Source organism: Akebia trifoliata, chromosome 15 (genome assembly GCF_017979445.1).
Source record: "Akebia trifoliata isolate Shusen 1 chromosome 15, ASM1797944v1, whole genome shotgun sequence".
Classification (NCBI taxonomy): Eukaryota; Viridiplantae; Streptophyta; class Magnoliopsida; order Ranunculales; family Lardizabalaceae; genus Akebia; species Akebia trifoliata.
This window is the reverse complement of record NC_141389.1, coordinates 18,293,577-18,315,833: the sequence shown is the minus strand read 5'-3', so window position 1 is coordinate 18,315,833 and position 22,257 is coordinate 18,293,577. Positions and strand designations below refer to the sequence as shown.

Genomic DNA, 22,257 nt, shown 5'->3' with positions numbered 1-22,257 from the left:
TGAAGGTTTCTAGCTCTCAGTGCAGCAACATCAGAAATGAGGATAAATTTATGGTAAGAGAGTTTGTTTTGTTCAATGTTGAGCAAAAACAGGTAGGTGAAGAAATCAACAGAGAACTTGCGGCCATTGTTGTCAAGGTCCCAAAGGAGAGCACAGAAGAAAGTCGCTCTTGCAACTCAGCTGAACATCGGCAGAGTAGATCTTATGTAGAAAACCAAAGCCTTTCTAGCTTCATAGTCATACTTGCCGGTGCTGTTCATAGCTTGCCAGCTTCAGGAGTACCTTCATCTCTGATCGATAGATGGATAACGGGTGGATCATGTGATTGTGGAGGCTGGGATGTTGGTTGCAGTCTAAGAATTCTTGCTAATAAGGATCAATGCAGTAAGAATTCAAGTTCGTCTAAGGATTTTCGCACAACAGATCAATTTGAACTTTTCATTCAGGTAATTGTTTTAGGGACCCCGACTAGTTGCACACCAACCTTAAAAAAATCTTTTTATTTTTATTTTTTTATAACCACTTTTAAACTACTGATTGCATTTCAATACATAACCTTTTGGGGTTTAAAGCTTATTCATCTTTTTGTAGCTTTCTTTTTGTGATCCCTATTTGCGCTCTATTTTTCTCGTGATTAAGTTTTGCTTGTGTTCTCTTTGGAACCAAGTATTTCTTGCAAAATGATTTCGAAACGTGCAACTTTGTAAACATGGCTTAGAAACAGCCAAGATTTTTTGCCAAAAAAACTACTCAGCCAGCAATAATTTCTATGGAAAAAAGAGCAACATTTTTTTAAAATTATTTTTGGAGTATTATCACCCAAATGGGAATTTTTACGTGATGGGGGTGCAATTAGTAATGGGTGGTGTGCAACTAATAGGTCCCTTGTTTTATACTGAAGCCCAGCATTACCAATGTTTGTGCCTCTCTTTTTCTGTGTGAACATTAGGCCAAGTATCTTCCCCTTTTTTTCTCTGAAATATATTTTTGACAGGAAGGAGCAACTCAAGAAAACGGAACTGTCTTCAGCTTGTCGACTTTCGAGAAGGGAATCTACTCCATTGATTTCAATGAGTCAATCTCTTCGCTGCAAGCATTCTCCATCTGTACAGCAATCCTAGATAGTAGAAAACTTGCTGAGCTTTCTGAAGCGAGTAACCTGCTTGAAGATAAAATTTCAGAGAAAATCATATTAACGGAAAATGATAGAATAAAGATTCCTACTCAAATAGATGAGGATGCACCTTGGACCTGTTTACCATTCCCACCTCTTTCTCCTGTTGGGAGGGTCTAGTTGCTTTGGATGAGGAATGTGGGAAGTACCTATTCGAATTAGAAAGCGAGGAAGTGAAGATTTTTTTTTTTTCATAGTCAAATGTTCGCATTATCAGTCGTTATGGAGTACATAGTATTTGTATCCTATACAAGTTTTCTCTTTTAAGAGAGTACAAGATGCCTTGCATATCAATGCTAGCTATGCCATTTTACTACTGTACACACCCTTAAATGTAAAGTTAGATGAAATCTCAAATCCAAATGATCACATCCATCTGGTTTGTTATTGGGTATTATCTATGTGTTATTCGGTTTTCCACAACCATGTTAAATGCTTTATTGATGTCTAGATGACGAAGAACAAAGAAATCATGCCATACTCAAATGTTGGTTACACGCATACTGCAAACGGGTTTGGTTTATACAAAACATAACCTAGTATACAGAATCACTAAAATCCGAATGGATCTCTCTCTCTCAATATTATATGCTACTATATAGCCACATCAATCTACTTCACTGGTTGATATATGATGCATGGTGAATACTAATAAACCACTGGCCATCAATCCTCTCGAACACATTTGTGGCAAATTGTTTCCCCCAACTACTGCCTTTTGTCTTGACCATCTCAATGCATGTCACGTACCCAACATCACCTCTAACATGAACTTCAACATTTTTCACTCGATCTCAAGTGGGAAATCATAGTCAGCCAACACAAATTCCCAGCTTCCAATAACAAGATCATAACCACATATTCCACACACACCAGGGTGCACACAACACACATTATCCCCTTTTGCCCAGATGGCTTGCATGTCTGCCAGATCTCCTTTCCTAAATGATTTGTAGAACCGAGCATTTGCTGCTAGAACCGAAGCTTTGCTGTCCTCATGGAGAAAGCGGAGACTATCCCTGAGTTTGGCTGCTCGCGCGTAGTTCTCTTCCTCAATGGCTCTCTGTAGGTCCCGCTCTAAGGCTTGCTCATCCAAGATAATATCTTCAGTACTTAAAGTTCCCTCAGAGTCTTCACTTTTTGCTTGGCATGGTCTCCATGACTGTAGGCGTGAATTTTGGTGATGGCGTACTGCACTGAATAAAAACATAATTAAACCTTCTTAGGGTAATAATAGGAGAACCAAGATTTAAGATACAGTAAAACTAAAATATATGATAGTGGGTTAGGAAATGTGGATGGTGGTGCCACCATTACAGAAGTTTCTGTGACCATTGTAGACTGTAAATGTGGCCACTCACTCTTAAATCCAGACAGGACCGTCGAATGGCCACCATTTATGAATGAGGTCATTTGGTATATGATATATGGTATAGTTCATTTTTTTTTCACAATCTGTTCCTTGCAGATAATCTTGAAGTTTCAGAAGAAAGACAATTGTGCCAATATATTCATCTGCTTAGTAACTAACCTAGCCTACAAAAAAATGGTAGTACAGATGTTTTCTTACAAGAGAGATTCTGTAACATTAACACTGTATGAACCAAAAAAATCACTCCTAGGGATTAGTAAAGTTACCAAATCAAAGCTGTTAGAATTTTGTATCTGTTATATACACGAACAGCTTGTGTGTGTTTGTGCGACAGCCCTAGGGTTTTAGTCAACTTGTGGTGGGCTACTTATGTAATGGGAGCCCACCTTATGTTATTTATGTAGGCCCCACATATTTTTTATTATTGGTTTTTAATAAATAAAGAAGAGAGGCCAAACCCCAGAGATTAAGTTGTGTTCAGCTGTCTCTCATCTTCTTCTCCTCTCTTTCTCCTCTTCTACTTATGTTGTGTTCAGCTGTCTCTCATCTTCTTCTCCTCTCTTTCTCCTCTTCTACTTGCTCTAGGTTTTTTTTGTTCTTTACTTGATATCAAAGCGGAGCTTTTTTTCCCTCTCATTTTTCTTTTTTTAGGTTTTAAACTCTTATTTCTGCAGTTGAACTTTTATTTATGCAGTTTTGTGCTGAAAAGAACTTCGGTTCGTTGTGGTATTTCAAGATAAAATCCTAGATGTGTATCTAGGGCGTGGTTGTGTGCTTGTGGTTGGTTGTGACTGAGTTTTGGGGCTGTGTGGTGCTGTGTTTTCAAACATTTTAGAAGATTTAACCGCGGTGGGTGGTGTTTAGGTCAGTTTTTTTTCTTCGCCGAAATTGGATTTTTGATTTAGCCGAAATTGGATTTTTGATTTACCCAAAATTGATGGAGTTTTTGCACGTCCTGCCTTTGTTACACGTCTCTTAGGTATCCTTTACACCGGTTGTTGTCTCCTTCGTGTGTTTGCTCCACTTCATGGTTGTTCTAATGGATGAATGTAACTCTTCAAGTGATAATTTGGCCAAACAAATTACTTCGGTAAGGTTGAAGGAAAATAACTACCATTCTTAGTCGCATTCTATAAAGGTGTTCATACAAGCCAAGAAAAAAATGATGTACCTAATTGAAGATCCTCCTCCTGGGTTTTTTTTTTTTTTTTTTTTAGTAAGTATAAAATATATTGAACAAAATACAAGAAGAGAAGGCCGAGATAGCCCCTTAAAGAAAAGCAAAAACAAACGAAAAAATACCAAAACATCAAAGATTACACAAGGAATTCCATCTAAAAACAAAGTCATTGAAAGTAGTGCCCGCAAACTCTATGTTCAGATTTGACCAAAGGTACAAAAAGCCCAAGATCTCCAAGAAAACACCATGATAGCTTCTCATCTTACTTTTGAACACCCTGTTGTTTCTCTCGTTCCACAATCCCCAAGCAATAACCGAGGGAAGTATAGCCCAGAGAAGTCTTTTTCTGGAGGAAAAAGCATTATTAGCTCATTCTACTAACAACAAGAACTTCCGAGGTAAAACCCAGTTAATACGAAAAAGCCCAAAGAAAAAATGACCAAATATCATGAGAAAAAGAGCAGTGAACCAAATATCATGCCATTGGTCAACCGATTCCCCATCCCTCAAACAAAGGGTACAGCAGTTGGAAGTGATCCATCCCCGAACAATCAAATTGTCCATCGTAAGAACCCTCCCTAAGGAAGCCAATCAAACAAAAAATGAGATTTTAAAAGGAAATATCTTGGACCAAATGATGGACTCCGAGAAGGATTGCTCAGCGAAAGGGATTAGCTACTTGTGGAAAGAGCGGACAGAGAATCTCAGATCCTTCGCCCTTGTCCATTCCCACCTATCTTGAACGCTTTCATTGAGATGAAAAGAATACAAGAGATTAATGAAAGATATCACCTCTGTTAGCTCTCAATCATTAAAGTTTCTCCTAAACCCCAACTCCCAAGTAGAAGTGGAGTCATTGCGAATCAAACATTGCTGAATCGAGCAATTATTCTTAAGAGAACAATTGTACAAGGATAGAAATTGAGTTGCTAGAGACGATGTGCCACACCAAATATCTTCCCAGAATTTGATTTTGTCCTTCGTGCCTGCTCTGAATCTAATCCCACTCTCAAAGTCCTCGTTCACTTTGAGGATCCCCTTCCACACACTATACCCATACGAGCCTTTAGCTTCACCGCTATACCAACCTAACCTCTTCACCCCGTATTTAACCATAATGACCCTCTTCTACAAACTATCCTTCTCTTCGCTGAACCTCCAAAGCCATTTCCCTAAAAGCGCTCTATTCACCCGTCTCAGACCCCTAATCCCCAACCTCCCATTCTTTTTGGACATGCAAATCAACTTCCATCTTACCAAGTGGTACTTCCTTCTACCATTCTTATCATTCCACAAAAAATTTCTCATAAGCCTTTCCAATCTGATTTCTACGGACTTAGAAAGCGAGAATAGGGATAGGAAGTAAATCGGAATACTTATCAAGGTGCTTTTGATCGAAGTTACTTTCCCTCGTTTTGATAAATATTTGGTCTTTCACGTGCTCAACATTTTCTCCTATCTCTCAATCACACCTTCCCAAATTCTATTACTATTGTAAGGAGCTCCCAACGGTAAACCCAAATAAGATGTAGGTAAAGTATCATGCCCACAACCCAAAGTTGTGGCCATCAAATGAATATCATTCATATCTCCAACCCCAAAAAAATTTACTCTTCTGCAAGTTTATATGTAATCCTAAAATAGCCTCAAAACAACACAATAAGACACGCAACACTCTCACCTGATCCTTCGAATGGCCCATAAACACCAATGTATCATCCGCAAATTGTAAGTGGGAAATCAGAAGACCGTCATTATTCACCCTAAACTGCAATAGTTTTCCTAAATCAACCGCTCTTCTAAACAATCTACCCAAGGCCTTTGTTACTACAAGAAACAAGAGCGGAGATATAAGGGTCCCCTTGCCTCAACCCTCTCGAACCCCTAAAAAAGCCAACCGGACTCCCGTTGACTAGAATCGAATAAAATACTGTTGTACACATTTTATAATCCACTTCGTTCCAAAACCCATCTTCCTCATCATATATTTCAAGAAATCCCAACTCACATGATCATATGCCTTTTGTAAGTCTATTTTCCCAATCATCTCCTATTTCTTGTCCTTAATCCTTGAATCAAGACATTCATTGGCCATCAACACTCCATCGAGAATTTGCCTTCCCCTAATGGAAGCCCCTTGCTAAAACATTGATAAGATTAGGAAGAACCACTTTCAATCTCAAAGCTAATACCTTGGAGATAATTTTGTACATTGAACTCACCAAGTTAATAAGTCTGAAGTCTCCTAGCTTATCCGCCCCAACTTTCTTGGGGATTAAGGCCACAAAGGTGCTGTTAAGGTTGTAGTCAAGACAATTCTTTTCTTGTAACTCTTTGATGACTTTTATGAAGTCATTCGAAACGATTTCCCAACAAAGTTTGAAGAATTCCATTGTAAATCCATCCGGCCCCAGAGCCTTATCTCCACTCATCGAAAAAAGAATTGATCTAACCTCTTCCTCACCAATTTGTCTTTCCAGCCACGCCCTATCCTCCTAATTTAACGACTTGAACTTTAAATTATTCAGTCGAGGTCTTATTCGTGATAGCCCACCACCCCTTCCCTAATTTCCTTTTCTCCAACCACCATGATGTCTTTGATGGACAGTTTGATAAGATGATTACTTCTACTATGGAAGTTGGCAACTTTGTGAAAAAATTTGGTGTTATTATCCCTTTCTTTCAACCATTTGATCCTCGATTTTTGCTTCCAACTTATCTCCTCTATAAACTCTAGTCTTTTACTTTTTTCTATCGTATTCAATTTCCCATCTTCCTCCTTTTCATCCAAGGTTTCGATCTCTTTCAAGATCTTTTTTTTTCACATCAATTCTCCCCAAAACCACTTTATTCCACGCTTTCAACTAATCTTTTAAGTATCTGAGCTTATTCTTAAACACACAACCTGGATTTCCTATGGAAGGGCACTCATTCCACCAATTCCAAACGAGATCTAAGAAGTTGGGGTGAACTAGCCACATGTTATCAAATCTGAATGATATAGGGTGTCTTCTAGGTTGCCCTACCTCCAGAAAGATGGGGGTGTGATCTGAAACTGGGCTAGGACTAAAAGAACGAATCACATTTTGAAACTTATCCTCCAACACATTGTCAACCAGAAACCTATCTAGTCTGAACATCCTTACGTTACTTTGGTTATTAGACCACGTGAATCGTCAACCCAGAAGAGGGTTGAATCTGATGACATTGAAGTCCCCTCCTAGTACCCAAGGTTTCTCCCAGTAACTCGCTACATCTTCAAGCTCTTCCCAGAATTGCATTCTCTCCTGTTAATAGTTGGCCCATAAATCCCTAAGAACACCTACTGAAAATCTTCATTACTACACATACATAAAATAGAAATAGAGAAGGCCCCCACTAACTTATCTGTAACTTGGATCCAATCTTTGTTCCACATCATAAGAATCCCACCAGTTGAACCTAAAGTATGGAGGGTTATCCAATTGATGTTATTCCCCCAAATTTCCTTAATGATCTTATCATTGCAGTTAGCTAATTTCGATTCTTAAAGCATAACAATGAGGGGATCTTTACTTCTAATAAAAACTTTCACTGCAACCATTTTTTTCCTATCACCCAACCCTCTCACGTTCCAAGATAAAATTCTAAGCAACATTGGAAACCAAACAAAAATCCAACAACGAACCACAACCTACCTCTTCTCCACCTTAACCAATTCCTTATCAGCTCTTGGTCTGAGTAATCTCCTTGTCATCTTCAAGGGGGCGATCACCACCAATTCATTATGCTCACCAACCCTATATCTACAAATTTCCTGATTATTCACGGAGTCTATGTACCCAAATTTCTCCTCAATTTCGTACACTCTATTGTTGCGATTAAGTTGCTCCTCTAGAATAGTTCTCTCTCTCAAGTCCTCGACAACCACTCTCAAAATCAGGGAGGACTCTCTATCCACTGGCTCTGGGACTATACCAAAATCTTCTGCCAAGTTCAAGGCTTCACTAACTAACCATTCCACAATTTCCAATTCTGTCCTAACTACCTCTTCCTCATGCATTGCCATTGACGACTCATCCTTGTCTTTACCGACCCAATTTCCATCATTATACATCTCTGTCCGATGAGCAACTTCCACCTCTACTAGTTTCTGAGTACGATGCAATGATACCAGAGCTAACTGACTAATATCTTCCATGTTTTCCCTACTTCCCTCCTTTAAGACAAGCTCATAGGATTGGAAGGAATCGATGGAAGCTGCAAAAAATCGACATGTCCACATAAAAAAAAAAACCACGAGGAACAAACAGAGAGGCATCCCAAAAAAATTTCAAAAAAAGCTAACACATAACCCTCATGGAAAACAAGGTAGGAATTTTCACGAGGATACAAGGAAAGGACTTGAGGAAGAGTGTATGGGCGAGTAAAGTCTCCCACCTTCAAAGCTCCTGGGTTAACAATCCCTCTATTATTACTGCTTGGAGGTCCAGCAACTTTCAATCTAGCAGGATGGTTGCTAAAGGTCAGCTCAAAGTTTGTCCCAGATTCTAGTTACCACAATAAGATGGTGCTTGGACTGATCACCTTCACCTTTCTTATGTTTATCTACTTCTATTATCCTCACAACTTGTTTTATGCCCAATGCTGGGCTTCCAACCCAACTCATTGTTGGTTGACCTTGTTCTTGAACTAAAATCCACGAATTGTTCCCACCCTTTGTGGGTCCCTGATCTTGGTTGTCAATATGAGCCCCCCATCTACGGATGAGATGTTGCCACATGTTACGATCTGAACATAGTTGTCGTTTTTGCTATGTTCCATCACTCCTCCCCGTTGCAAGAGCTTACGGTACCTCAAAATTCGTGCCACCTGTCCAAGTCTCCTAACCAGCTTTATACCCCTGCTACATGGCCTTTTCATGTCCACACCTTGCACTACATTGCCCCCACATGTACATATTTTAGACTATCCCTTCTCCGATTTACTTGATTCTTATCTAGAATCGACGTATATAATGTCTCATCAAGAGGGTCCTTCCAGGCATAGGACGAAGAATAGAAAGTTAACTCTTTCTACCGAGCACGTAGATGTGATATATAGGTAGTAACTGAAGAATCACCTTGCGAAAGACGAGAAATCTCACGCTCTAGGCTAAAGATCCAGACGTTGTTTTAACGTTGTGAGTAAATGCTATTTATGGAATCCCATATCTATTTTGTTGTCAAGGAGAACATAAACCCAACAGCAATGTGTGGTTGCATAAATGTAACCAACCAATAACGGACCATAGAATCATTAGCAAACCAGTAAGAGTAAGAAGGGTCGGTCTATGCAGGTTGTTTGTCTGCTCCCGTGAGGTAACCAATCTTCATTTTTCCACCAATAAACATTTTAACCAATCGTGCCCAAAGAAGATAATTAGGGCCATGTAATTTCACGGTGGTAATTTGAATTCCTGGAAAGTCGGTTGTGAGAAGAAAGACTACTTGACCATTACTATTACTGGTGACCAAGGAAAAGGATGTCTCAGAGGCCATTAAAGTGTCTGTGTACTTTGGTTTGAAGAGAGTTCAAAGAGGACGAGGGAACGACTCTCAATGAGAAAAAGATTGCAGCCCCCAAATACTATCATAACCGTCAACCAGCACCCTTGCTGTGAATACAGGCTCCAAACAGCCCTTGTGCTGTGAGTACAGTCTTCAAACAGCCCCTATGTTGCTGCAGCCTTCAAGCAAACCTGTGTTGGGATCGCAAACAGCCCTTGTGCTGTGAAACCAGGCTTCAAACAGCCTCTATGCTGATCGCAGCTTTCAAAATACCACCCCTGTGGTGATCGCAGTCTCTAAATACCACACCTGTGGTAGTCGCAAATACCAAACAACAACCCTATGCTGGTCGCAACCTCTAAATACCACCCTTGTGGTGATCGCAGTCGCTAAATACCACACCTGTGGTAGTCACAGGTACCAAACAACAGTGTCCTACTGTGGTTGTAGAATCCATACGATGCAAACAACAGGTCGTGGGTTCCAAAACGATGCAAATAGCAGGTCAGGGGTTCCAAACGATGCAAATAGTAGGTCGTGGGTTCCAAAACAATGCAAATAGCAGGTCGTAGGTTCCAAACGATGCAAACAACAGCCTTATTGTGATCATGGGTTCCAAACAATGCACCTACTATAGTCGCAGGTTCCAAAACAGCAGCCCTGCTACGAGTTTCTGTGGCAAACGACCTAAAACCTGTTGCCGCAAGCCTCTAGAGCCATCGGTTGGTCTAAGAACAGCAACCCTATTGTTGTCATAAAGCTTCAATGAGGTTTAATGACCTTATCGCATGTTGCGATTAGGGATGGAGTAAAACAACCCCCATAGGGGTGATGATTTAAATTAGACCGAGAGGTTGTGAGGTGGATTTAAGAGAGGGGTTGTGCGATGGGGTTGTGGCAAGAAGAAAGGAGAGGATATGGAGGTAGGCTTTGATTCCAAGTTGAAATAAGAGAACAGAAAAAAGTCTTTCATTACTAAGCCATAATTAGGCCTTAAGATGACTACATGGTCTAATAAGTGAAAAGACTAAAAAGGACAAGAAATCTGTAAAACTACTAAAATAAGAATTATTCAATAGAAAAGATGCTTTCCTATGTCAAGTATTTCTCTCCAACTTGCACAAAGCAACTTTGACATGGTTCCACGGACTTGTTCCTAGGTTGATCGACAATTTCTTTGGTCTTTGCATAAGCTTCGAGGCACAATTCATGGGAAACTAGCGACAACAAAAGGGAACAGATTCCTTATTTAACCTCAAGAAGAAAATCGGAGAGATCATAAGAGAATACACTCACTAATTCAAGACGGAGCTTCTTCAGATAGATAACTACGATGATCGTACAACAATTATCGTTTATCAAAAAGGGATTCCCAACAATCTGAAATTATACAATTCTTTAGTAAAGAGAAATCCAGAGAACATGAGGGATCTCTTGCTAAAGGCGGAGAAGTATGCGAAACTGGAAGAAAACAAGTTAAACGCTACTCCAACGACTGCATCCATCCTTTAGATAGTAGAGAAGATATCTCAGCAGGAACAAAAACGGCTAGTCAAGCCAGAAGTGAGGGAAGAACAGAAAGAAAGAAAGAAGCTAAGACCTGAAGGTGCTCAAAATTATACTCCTCACAATTATTCGTTGGATATCATCCTTCAACGAATTTAGAACGAGCCATTCATTAGATGGTCGAGACCAATGTTTTCAAATCCTTCTATGAGGGATGTTATGAAGAGGTGCACCTTCCACAAGATCATGGGCACCAGACAAAACACATGCCAATCAGCAACGACAACACCTTCTTCCTCCACCCCCGACAGGTCCAGGGCAACAAAATCAGAGGGCAAATGTTAGCAAGCATAATTCATGGAGAGCTAACTCTAACAAACTGAGAAGTCTCGATGGACCCAACCTTTAACAAAATATGGATAGTCAATAGTCCATCCATTTTTTAATCAAGAATTGGAAGGAATACACGAACTGCATAAAGATGCCTTGGTCCTAACACCTTAATAACAAAAATTGATGATTTTTTGAAGAAAAAAAATGTGTTTAAAACGCAACTTGCATCCCTGACGATTAAAACGATATAAAGATGCGACTTTTTCATTTGTAACCAAAGTCATCATTTTTTCAAACTTTTCCTCGTTTTTTCATATGAACAAAAATTTAAACATTTTCTCATTTTTTAATGTGGGATTTGATACATAACGGAATTTGGTAATTCATAAATGTAAAAATATAGGATTTGATGATAATAACTTGATTTATGAATTTTTATTAGATATATATTTTTCATAACTTTTAATATTTTTTTTTATCTTTTATTTTCATCATTTTTTCTTTTCGTTTTTTTTCCCCTTTTTAACATTTTTTTGAAGTTTTTCCTTGTTGTTTTAAACTCGTATTTTAACTTTGTGACTGTGCCTAACACTGCTAATCAATAATCACGATGTCTATCGGATCCTGGTGAACTCAGTCGATATCCTTTTCATCGAAGCATTCAAGAAGATGAACGTTGATGAAAACGCAATGGAGCCACAAAATTCTCTTCTGGATGGTTTCAACAGAGATACAACTTAAATGCTAGGAGATATCACTTTACTATTTTCAACCGAACCAATGACGGTGATGACAAGGTTCGTTGTAGTGGATGCTCCTTCTCCCTACAACGTAATCTTAGGGCGAACATGGATGCACAAGATGAGGGCGGTTCCCTCAACTTATCATCAACTTGTACGATTTCCAACACTAGATAGTCTAGTGAATCAGAGGAGATCAAGAAACTACAAGGCAATTATATGCCCTCATTCAAGAAAAAGGAGCCAGAGCACAACTCCCACGGGACAACCCATTCTTTCAGGTTAGTAGCAATCACAGTCAGACTCCCCTACCACAAAAGCCTGAGCTGACAAGTGGGAAAAGTCACCAGCGATCGAACAAATAGAGGCCGTTGATATCGGAGACAGAAAGGAGCTAAGGAAAACTTCCATTGGCTCCATGCTATCAAAGTAGGTGAAGGAGCTGACCAGCTTCTTGAAAAGAAATAAAGAAGTGTTCACATGGTCATTCGAGGATATGCCAGGCATATAACCGAAGATCATCTGTCATCAATTGAATGTGGATCCCAGTTATCCACCTGTCCAGTAGAAGAAGTGGTCACTCGCACCAAAGTGCAAAGACGTCGTCTATGAAAATAAAGAAAAGCTACTGCGCAAAGTTCATCAGAGAAGTCCAATACCAAAGTTGGCCAATATCATTCCAATATCGAAGAAAATGACAAAAGCAGGCTATGCATAGACTTTGCAATGCTAAATAAAACAAGTCCAAAAGATTGTTTTCCTCTACCACGAATCGATTAGATGTTGGATGCAACATCAGGACATGATCTATGTCCTTCATCAATGTTTACTCATGGTACAACCAAATCATGATGCACCCAAGTGATCAAGAGAAAACTTCTTTCATTACAGATAGAGGAACATTTTGTTTCAGTCATGCCCTTTAGACTCAAAAATGCATGAGCAACTTATCAATGGTTAGTCACTCAAATGATCAAGGAGTAGATAGGAAAGACCATCGAAGTGTATATTGACGATGCTCACATCAAAAGTGCCAAGCGTCATAACCATATCTAAAATCTTGAAGAAATCTTCGAAATACTGAAGAAATATCAAGTGAAGTTAAATCCTGCCAAATGTGTTTTGCAAGTTCATCAAGCAAGTTGCTCGGATATCTGGTGACAAAGAGAGGAATAGAGGTGAACCCAGATTAGATTAGGCATTAATCAACATGCTTTCCCCCAAAAGTAAGAAAAGAAGTCAACGACGTTCAAGGCAAATCGCGACCCTAAATCACTTCATTGCAAGAACCTTAGGTAAATGCCAACCCCTCTTTCATTTACTTTGAAAAAATAAACATATGAATTGGGGGAAAGAATGTGAGAAACCTTAAAAAAGTTGAAACAGTACCTCTAGCAACCACTAATTCTTTCTAAGCCACAATTTAGGGAGAAGTTGTATTTATATTTACCAACTTCAACAAAGGAGGTCATTTATGTCCTAGTCAAGATTGAGGAAGGAAAAAAAAGCTAGTATACTTCACTAGCAAAACTCTTCTCGACACGGAAACCAGAAATACAAAAATGGAGGTAGCACTGGCACTGGTTTTTACGATTAGAAAACAAAGGTCATACTTTCAAGCACACTCAATCGAGGTCATAACGGAATACCTACTTCAAGTCGTTCTCAGCAAATCAACCTCTCAGGTCAATGGTGAAATGGGTCATCGAACTTAGCGAATTTAAGGTAACCTTTGCTCTAAGGACCTCAATGAAGGGGCAGGCGATAGTGGAATTTCCTGTGGACTTCCTCGCGAAATGTCCAATCATTATTGAAGCAATAGCAGAGTTGCCTCAAGCTGAAAAAATAGAAATTGCAGAACCTTGGACCACCAAGGCATGATGGAAATTGCTAGTAGATGGAGCTTTTAACGATAAAGGCTCGGGAGTAGGAATTGTTCAGATCACACCAGAAGGACTCATACTAGAGAAAGCCATTTGCTTTGGGTTCAAAGCTTAAAACAATGAAGTAGGATACCAAGCCATCATTTTGAGGCTCGAAATGGCCTCTCACCTCAGCATCACAAAAATAACGGTTTATAACGACTCATAGATAGTCATGAAACATATCAACGGAGTCTATGAAATCGAAGATGAGCGGATGACGGCTTAACTTGACTAAGTCAACTCGAGAACTGAGTAGCCACTGAATTGAGACGGTTACACATTTAAGGACACTTCTCATGTAAGTTACAAGTGTAAAAGCCCATGGGCCTAACTCATCTTCACAAAACCAGTTTGTAAGGTGAGGATTGCCCCAAGTTTATACATAGCCCAAGGTTATGATACCCACGCAATGTGGGACTATTACTCACACTCCCCACGCGTGTAACGTGTCTCCTACATCCCTGTGGTTACTCGCTCTGATACCATGTAGACAAAGTTATGATACCTAGGCGATATGAGACTATCGTTCTAACACCCCTCTCACATGGGACACCACGTGTAGAGCTAGAAAAACACTTCTACACATCCAGAAATAGACGAGCCCAACTCTGATACCATGTAAAAGCCCATGGGCCTAACTCATTCTCACAAAACCGACTAGTAAGGTGAGGATTGCCCAAAGTTTATACATAGCCCAAGGTTATGACACCCACACGATGTGGGGCTATCACTCACTCCCCCACGCGTGTAACATGTCTCCTACATGCCTGTGGTTACCCACTTTGATACCATGTTAACCAACCAACTACTCCTAAAGACCAATCTGTTGGAGAAGGAGAGAACTATGAATATAAGAGGGTCACAGGATTTAACTAAGTATGACTCATCCGAGAGTGGAGGAAAATATACACCCAACACATCATTGCCATTAATACATCATAGGCATTAATTTCCATAAATGCAAGACAACGTGAGAGAGTAGTTACAACTAGGTTTATTACCTCCTTCAATGAGTCCAATTTATAAATAGGAAGACTACTCTCACTCAAGCTACAAGACACAAACCACACAAAAATATTTGTCTTTCATTATCTTCATTTTGCTCTACAATTTTTACCAAGGTCTAACTTGATCGTCGAAAACTCCTTAACCAGCACCACACCAATGTCTTTTCAGGTTAAGGCAACCAAGAATTACGATTGAAAACTTAGAAGCATCATCGGAGAAGACGACTGAAACTTAGAAGCTTCATTGGAGAAAAAGACCAGAGTTGAACATTTATTTGTATTTGTTGTAACATGTATCTCGAGGAGTGGGAGACAAAAAATCCCCCAGAAACACCAAAGATGCAGCCATATGATCCAAACCAACTTGAAGGACTCAGACACTATTTCCCTCTCAATGTCTACACTCTCACATTCCAACACAAGATACTAACATTCATTTTCTTATTACTCTGATTATAAGATCCTCGAATTTTTTAAAGACTAGTGTTTACCCATGATCATCGACATTTGCATCCTTTATGGGGTTAAAAAGGTAATTAAGTTGAAGGGTATTATTGGAAAAAAGGTAGTGGAGAAAAGACGATATAGTTAGAAAGGTATTCTTGAACAGGAAGGTAGAAAAGGAAAGACGATAAAGTTAACAATTTCCTCTAGATTTGTAGTGAAATTAAATCTCAACCGCTCATTATGCCAGTGGATTAAGGGAGTGGGGTCCACCATTGTGTTTCATTATATAAAGATTAACTAGCTGTTGTCAGCAACTAGAATTCAAAGTTTCAGTGTATTCTCAAGAAGACAACTAGTAATACTTGGATTGTAGAACACGTAGAATACTAGTATCAAGGCAGGAGAATGGGAACAAAGTTATGCTCTTTTACAATCCACATAACTTGTGTAGCATCCCACTATGCAAAGGGTCAACAGTCTTTATTCGAATAATGTTTCGTTAAAGTGTCAAGTGTTTCCATTGGAATTTGTTCAGAGCCAAACACAGTAATCAATGAGTAATTTAGCTGATTGCCATGAGGTTGGAAGAAAGACCTGAAGAGGGAAATAAAGGGATAAAATAAAACATGATAGGCACTGTCATGATCTTGATAAAAGCAAAATTATACCCTGGACATTCGGTCGAGAGAGAATAACAAAGCTGCTGCTGAAATTGAAGGAATCAGGAGCGAAATGAAAGATCGATGGGGTTTAGAGGTTGAAGGAGTTAAAGTTCCAGCTGGGGAAGAATGTGGGTTATCTGGGAAGGGGGCTAGTATGGTAAACCAGAATTTATTATGTAAAAAGGGGCTGAGAAGGGAAGATCAGAAGGAGAGAAGCAGCGTTTCAAAATGTAGAGATGGATTGTCAGAACCTTATTGTTTTACACACCAACAGGGGGTGTTTGGCGATCAGAGGATAGTTCCTACAGGTATTTTCGAGCAAGATGTAACTGCAGAGGAGGTGGAGTATGAAGCCGGGCAGGTTAGATGCGAGTCACAACTAGGTAGTGAAAAAGGTCAAGGATGCAATACAGAGGTTATTGAAGTTGGGGCGAATTCTAGAAGTAATCTGAACTCTCAGGCCGAGACTCAGATGCTCGGTAGAAAGGGGGGTGAGATACAAGCAACAAAGAGACCAGATGTAGTTAGGCAGAAGAAATGTAATGGGGAAGAGTCCAAGCACCATCTTGTTGCGATAACAAGAGTTTGGGAGAGACTTTGAGTTGATCTTCGGTACTACCCTGGTAAATCTAAAGTTGTTGAACCTCCAAGCAGAAGCATCGGAGTGAAGTTTAGCCCAGGAGTACTAACAGTAAGAGATATTTTTTGTCCGCCCACTACCCCTCAGGTACTCTCTTCCTATACTGGTGAGAATTCCCGTATAAATGTCCATTTTGGTTCTAAGTTAGTATATTTGCTATCTTCCCTGGATGCCTCGGTGTTTGTTCCTCGTAGTGTTTTCTTCCTAAACAGGTATCACTGTCTCACAGCATCCATCAATTCACGTCATTCCTTTGAGCTTGTCGGAGAGAGGAAGGGAAGAAAGGAGGACAGGGAAGATGTCAGTCAGTTAGCTCTTGATTCATTAATGTCCACTCAGAAACCAAGGGAGGTGGCAGTTGATTATCAGACAGGGGTGTATAATGAGGGAAATTGGGTCGTTGAAGATATGGGTGAGCCGATTACATAATCACGAGAAGAAGGGATAGTTAGGACCGAAATGGAAACGGTGGAGTGGTTAGCCAAAAAAGCTCTTAATATGGCACAAGATTTTGGTTTAGTTCCGGAGAGAGGGGATAGCGAGTTCTCACTGATTTTGAGAGTGGCAGTTGGGGACTCGAGAGATAGAACTATTCTGGAGGAGGAGTTTAATCGGATTAACAAAAGGTAAGGAATTGAGGAAAATAAGGAGCACTTAGATTTCGAAAATAGTCAAGAAATCCGTAGTTATAGGGATGGTGCGAATAATGAGTTGGTGGTGGTCGCCCCTTTGGAGATGACTAGAAGTCTCCTCAAACAACGAGCGGATAAGGAGTTGGTAAGGTTGGAGAAGAGGTAGAATGCTCTTGGCTATTTTGGGTAATTGTGTAGTTTCCAATGTCGCTTAAAGTTTTAACCTGGAATATGAGAGGGTTGGGAGATAGGAGTAAAAGGGCAGCAGTGAAAACTCTCATCAGGAGTAAAAACCCCCTTATTGTTACGCTCCAAGAGTCAAATCTAACCAACTGTGACGATAAGATCATTAAGGAAGTTTGGGGTAGTAACATAGATTGGATAGCCCTCCCTGCGATAGGTTCAGCAGGAGGGCTTCTGATGACGTGGAACAAAGACTGGATTCAAGTGACAAATAAATTAGTCGGGGATTTTTCTATTTCTATTCTGTGTAAATGTAGAGACGAGGATTTTCAATGGGTTTTTTCCGGGATTTATGGCCCAATCATCAGTAGGGAGAGAATACAATTTTGGGAAGAGCTTGAAGATGTAGCAGGTTACTGGGATAAACCTTGGGTAGTGGGTAGGGGCTTCAATGTTATTAGGTTTAGTCATGAGAAGAATACGGGTCCGAGTATATCTAAGAGCATGAGATACTTCAATGATTTTATTGCTAAACATTGCTTGATGGATTTCCCTCTTTTGGGCAGAAGATTTACATGATCCAACAACCAAGGTAACATTAGGATGTCTAGGTTAGACAGGTTTCTAGTTGATAATGAATGGGAAGATAAGTTTCAAAATGTTTTTCAGTCGGCCAGCCCTAACCCAGTCTCAAATCATACCCCTATTTTACTGGAAGCAGGTAATACTAGAAAACACCCCCTCCCGTTCAGATTCGAAAACATGTGGTTAGTTCAACCAAACTTTTTAGATCTCATCAAGAATTGGTGGAATGAGTGTCCTGCGAGTGGAACTCCAGGTTGGGTGTTTAAGAACAAGCTTAGGTTCTTGAAAGAGAAGCTGAAAGTTTGGAATAAAGAGATGCTGGGGAGAATAGATGTGAAAAAGAAGGAGATTATGTTACAAATTGAAATCTTTGACAAAAAAAAGGAAGAGGGGAATATGGATGGGGATGATAGAGGTAAAAGAGTGGAGTTGAAACTAGAATTCCAAAGAACCGCACTGATGGAAGAAATAAGTTGGAAACAAAAATCAAGGGTAAAATGGTTGAAAGAAGGGGATAATAATACAAAATTCTTTCATAAAATTGCCAACTTCGATAGAAGAAGTAATCTGCTTCACAAACTCTCCATCAACGGTAACATGGTGGTAGGAGAAGAGGAGATTAGAGAGGGTATAGTGTGCTACTACAAAAAGTCGTACAAGGAGAAGGAACCATTATGACCTCGTCCGGATAATATGGAGCTCACATCATTAAACTAGGACGATAAGGAGTGGTTGGAAAAACATATAGGCGAGGAGAAGGTTAGATCGATTCTTTTTTCAATAAGTGGGAATAAGGCGCCGGGGCCGGACGGATTTACCATGGAATTCTTCAAACATTGTTGGGAAATTGTCTCGTCGGATTTCATGAAAGTTATCAAAGAGTTGCAAGATAAGAATTGCCTAGATTATAGCCTTAATAGCACTTTTGTGGCATTGATTCCTAAAAAAGCTAGGGCGGACCAGCTAGGTGATTTCAAACCCATTAGCTTGGTTAGTTCGGTGTACAAAGTTATAGTCAAAGTTCTAACTTCGCGTTTGAAAGTAGTTCTCCCTAAGCTCATCGAAGACGAGCAAGCAGCCTTTATTAGGGGTAGACAAATTTTGGATGGAGTTATGATAGCCAATGAGTGTCTTGATTCAAGGATCAAGGACAAGAAAAAGGGGATGATTGGAAAAATTGATTTACAAAAGACTTACGATCATGTAAGTTGGGACTTCTTAGAATACATGATGGGGAGTGTCTTATTCGATTCTTGTTAACGGGAGTCCAGCTGACTTTTTTAGGGGTTCGAGAGGTTTGAGGCAAGGGGACCATTCCTATTCCTTATAGTTGCAAAAGCTCTAGGTAGATTGTTTAGTAGAGCAGTTGAGTTAGACAAGCTCTCACGGTTTAGGGTGAACAGGGGTCCTTCGATTTCTCATCTACAATTTGCAAACGACACTTTGGTTTTCCTAGAACATTCGAGGGATCAAGTGAGGATGTTGCGGGTTTTATTGTGTTGCTTTGAGGCTATTTCTGGTCTTCATATCAATTTGCAAAAGAGTAAGCTGTTTGGGGTAGGGAATGTGAACGATATTCATTTGATAGCCACAGCCTTGGGATGTGGGCATGATATTCTTCGCACGTCTTACCTGGGCTTACCGTTGAGAGCACCCTCCAAGATTAGTAAAATTTGGGAAAGAGTAATTGAGAGATTGAAGAAAGCTTGAGCACGTGGAAGGCCAATTATCTGTTCAAAGGAGGAAACGTAACCTTGATAAAAAACACATTGACAAGTATCCCGGTTTACTTTCTATCATTGTTCACAATCCCTAGGGCTGTTGAAATCAGATTGAAAAGGCTTATGAGAAACTTTTTGTAGAATGAAAGGAATGGTGGGCAAAAATATCATATGGTCAGATAGAAGGTTATTTGTAAGCCTAAGAAGAATGGGGGGCTGGGGATTAGGGGTCTTAGATTAGTTAATAGAGCGTTTTTAGGGAAATGGCTTTGGAGGTTCGGTAAGGAGAAGTGTAGGTTGTGAAAGAGGGTCATTATGGCGAAATATGGGGAAAAACAATTAGGATGGCATAGCGGAGAGGCTAGAGACACGTATGAATGTAGTGTTTGGAAGGGTACCTTAATGTGAGTGAGGTTCGAGAGAGGGATTCGATTTAAAGCGGGGAAGGGTGACAAGATCAGATTCTGGGAGGATATTTGATGCGGCACCTCATCTCTAGCAGTCCAATTTTCGTCTTTGTACGCCTATTCTCTGAAAAAGAACTGTTCGATCCAACGGTGTCTGATTCGCAACGATTCCAACTCTACTTGGGATTTGGGGTTCAAAAGAAACTTTAATGATTGTTAGCTAACAGAAGTGACATCTTTCCTGGATCTCCTGCATTCGATTCATCTCAATGGAAGCGAAGAGGATAGACGAGAATGGATAAGGGCCAAGGACTTAACATTCTCTGTTAAATCTTTTTTCAAGTGGTTAACCCCTTTTGTCAATCGATCCCCCCTGGAGTTCATCATTTGATCTAAGTATATTCCTTCCAAAGTTTCATTTTTTATTTGGTTGGTCTCCATTAGGAGGATTCTTACGATGGATAACCTAATTGTTAGGGGTTGGATCGTACCCAATTGTTGTCCCCTTTACATGAAGGATGGAGAATCTCTTGACCATATTTTAATTCATTGCTCTTATGCACATATTATTTGGTCAAAATTCCTTAGTCTATTCCGTGTTGTTTGGGTCTTCTCTCGTAAGTTCTCTGCGCTATTGGTAGAGTGGACCAGTAACGATCTCAATTCCAGAAAAAGATTCATTTGGGCTTTACTTCCCTCGGCTATTGCTTGGGAGGTGTGGAACGAGAGGAATAACAGGGTATTCAACAGTAAGATGAGAAGTTCTCACGACGGGTTCTTAGAGATCATGGGATTGTTGTACCTTTGATCTAAACAAAACTTAGAGTTTGCAGGGATTACTTTTGAAGACTTTATTTTTAGATGGAACTCCTATTGTAATTGTTAATGTTTTAGCTTTTCTTTATTTTGTAAATCTTTGAGAGACCTCCTCAGCCTCCTTGTACTTTGTTCCCCTTGCTTTCTTCAAAATATTACACTTACCAAAAAATAAAAATAAAAATCCAGTACCTTGATTTATACACATGCAAGAAAATATGAATTAGATTACTTACAATATGGTGATGATCATGATCTCAGTGTGATCATGCAGAGAAGTGCACTAAAGATATACCAAAGAAATTCAAACAGAGAGAGGAAAATGGAAAGAATACTTGGCTTAGCCTTGTAGCTCAGTTGGTTTGACACATTGCAAAACAACTTTGAGGTCAAGGGTTCAAGTCCAACTTACCCAAAAAAAAAAATGGAAAGAAAACTTACTAAGTCCTCCAGTTTTAGCCGCAAATTGACCAGATAGTGACCTGGGAAGTATAGGAACCCTTCTTGTCACCCAGGAGAAATTGCACATACCGATGAGATCAAACGGATCGGATGAATTTCCCTAAAAATTGATATTGTTAAATACCTAAACTCGGACAAATAAAGTGTAAAATAGATGAAAAAACTGTCACAAAATTAGGCTAATTTTTTCGAAATTTTGGAAAAAAATAATACAAATAAGGGCCCAAGTGATTAAATTGGCAAATCGAAAAATCAATCATTAACTTATTGATTAATCCACATCATATAGAACATGAAAGAAACTTACATTATTGGATCGATGAAACGTGGGGATTTGCATGAATCTACAAGAGAAACGAGGTCTCAGTGAGATTGCAGAGACATTTGGAGCCGCCATTGTTCGCAAATTTCAAAGAAGCGATTTGCGAAACATGAACTACAACAAAGGTGAAGGAGAAAATCAAAATTTTGAACAAAACCCTAAAACCATCACAATAATTCGAATTAGGGCTTAGGGCACTCACCATGGTTTTTAAACTCGGTATTTGGTCTCGTCTCGTTCACCTCCGATACCGAGTTGACTCGGACGATACGTCTCATCTCGTCGAGTCGTCTCGTTCAACATTCAAACAATGGTTTTTAACCATTTAAAAAACCTGAAAAATTCAGAATTGATTCCTATTAGAAAATGAACCCCCAAAAAATATAAAATTAAAAAAAATTCATAATATACCTATCAAAATAAATAAATTAAATATTTACATTGTTATGTTGATTCATTTTCATTGCACAAGTGTATTAAACTTGTTTCCCAAACACAATATTTAAAGTGCATCAAATTTACCATCAAAAATATCAATTAAAATACTAATTTCAATTCGATAAAATATAAATATATGATAACGAATAAGTTCATACATGCAAAAAATAATTTAAA

General features: G+C 39.4%; 2 protein-coding genes and 1 pseudogene across 8 annotated transcripts in view; 2 read left to right on the top strand and 1 right to left on the bottom strand.

Annotated features, from left to right (window-relative positions):
* Positions 1 to 22,257, top strand: part of LOC147384474 (mitochondrial uncoupling protein 1-like) — a 91,656-nt gene that overhangs the window by 23,627 nt on the left and 45,772 nt on the right. The gene's annotated exons all lie outside the window — the stretch shown is intronic.
* On the top strand, positions 46 to 1,542 carry LOC147384476 (uncharacterized). Its single transcript, XM_086426641.1, has 2 exons — positions 46 to 446; positions 995 to 1,542. Exons 1-2 carry the CDS (start codon positions 51 to 53, stop codon positions 1,292 to 1,294), a joined length of 696 nt encoding a protein of 231 aa, XP_086282767.1. The 5' UTR covers positions 46 to 50; the 3' UTR covers positions 1,295 to 1,542.
* LOC147384475 (uncharacterized) overlaps positions 1,588 to 22,257 on the bottom strand; it is a 40,112-nt pseudogene continuing 19,442 nt past the window's right edge. The window contains exon 3 of the transcript XR_015173035.1: positions 1,588 to 2,365. The product of XR_015173035.1 is annotated as an uncharacterized LOC147384475 (transcript). The remainder of the gene's footprint in view (positions 2,366 to 22,257) is intronic.

What these genes read in the sequence shown, in the direction of transcription:
- LOC147384476 (XM_086426641.1), top strand. Translation starts at nt 51, where the DNA reads ATGGTAAGAGAGTTTGTTTTGTTCAATGTTGAGCAAAAACAGGTAGGT. An exon ending in AATTTGAACTTTTCATTCAG is followed by an intron (nt 447 to 994) that starts GTAATTGTTTTA and finishes TATTTTTGACAG; the next exon opens with GAAGGAGCAACTCAAGAAAA.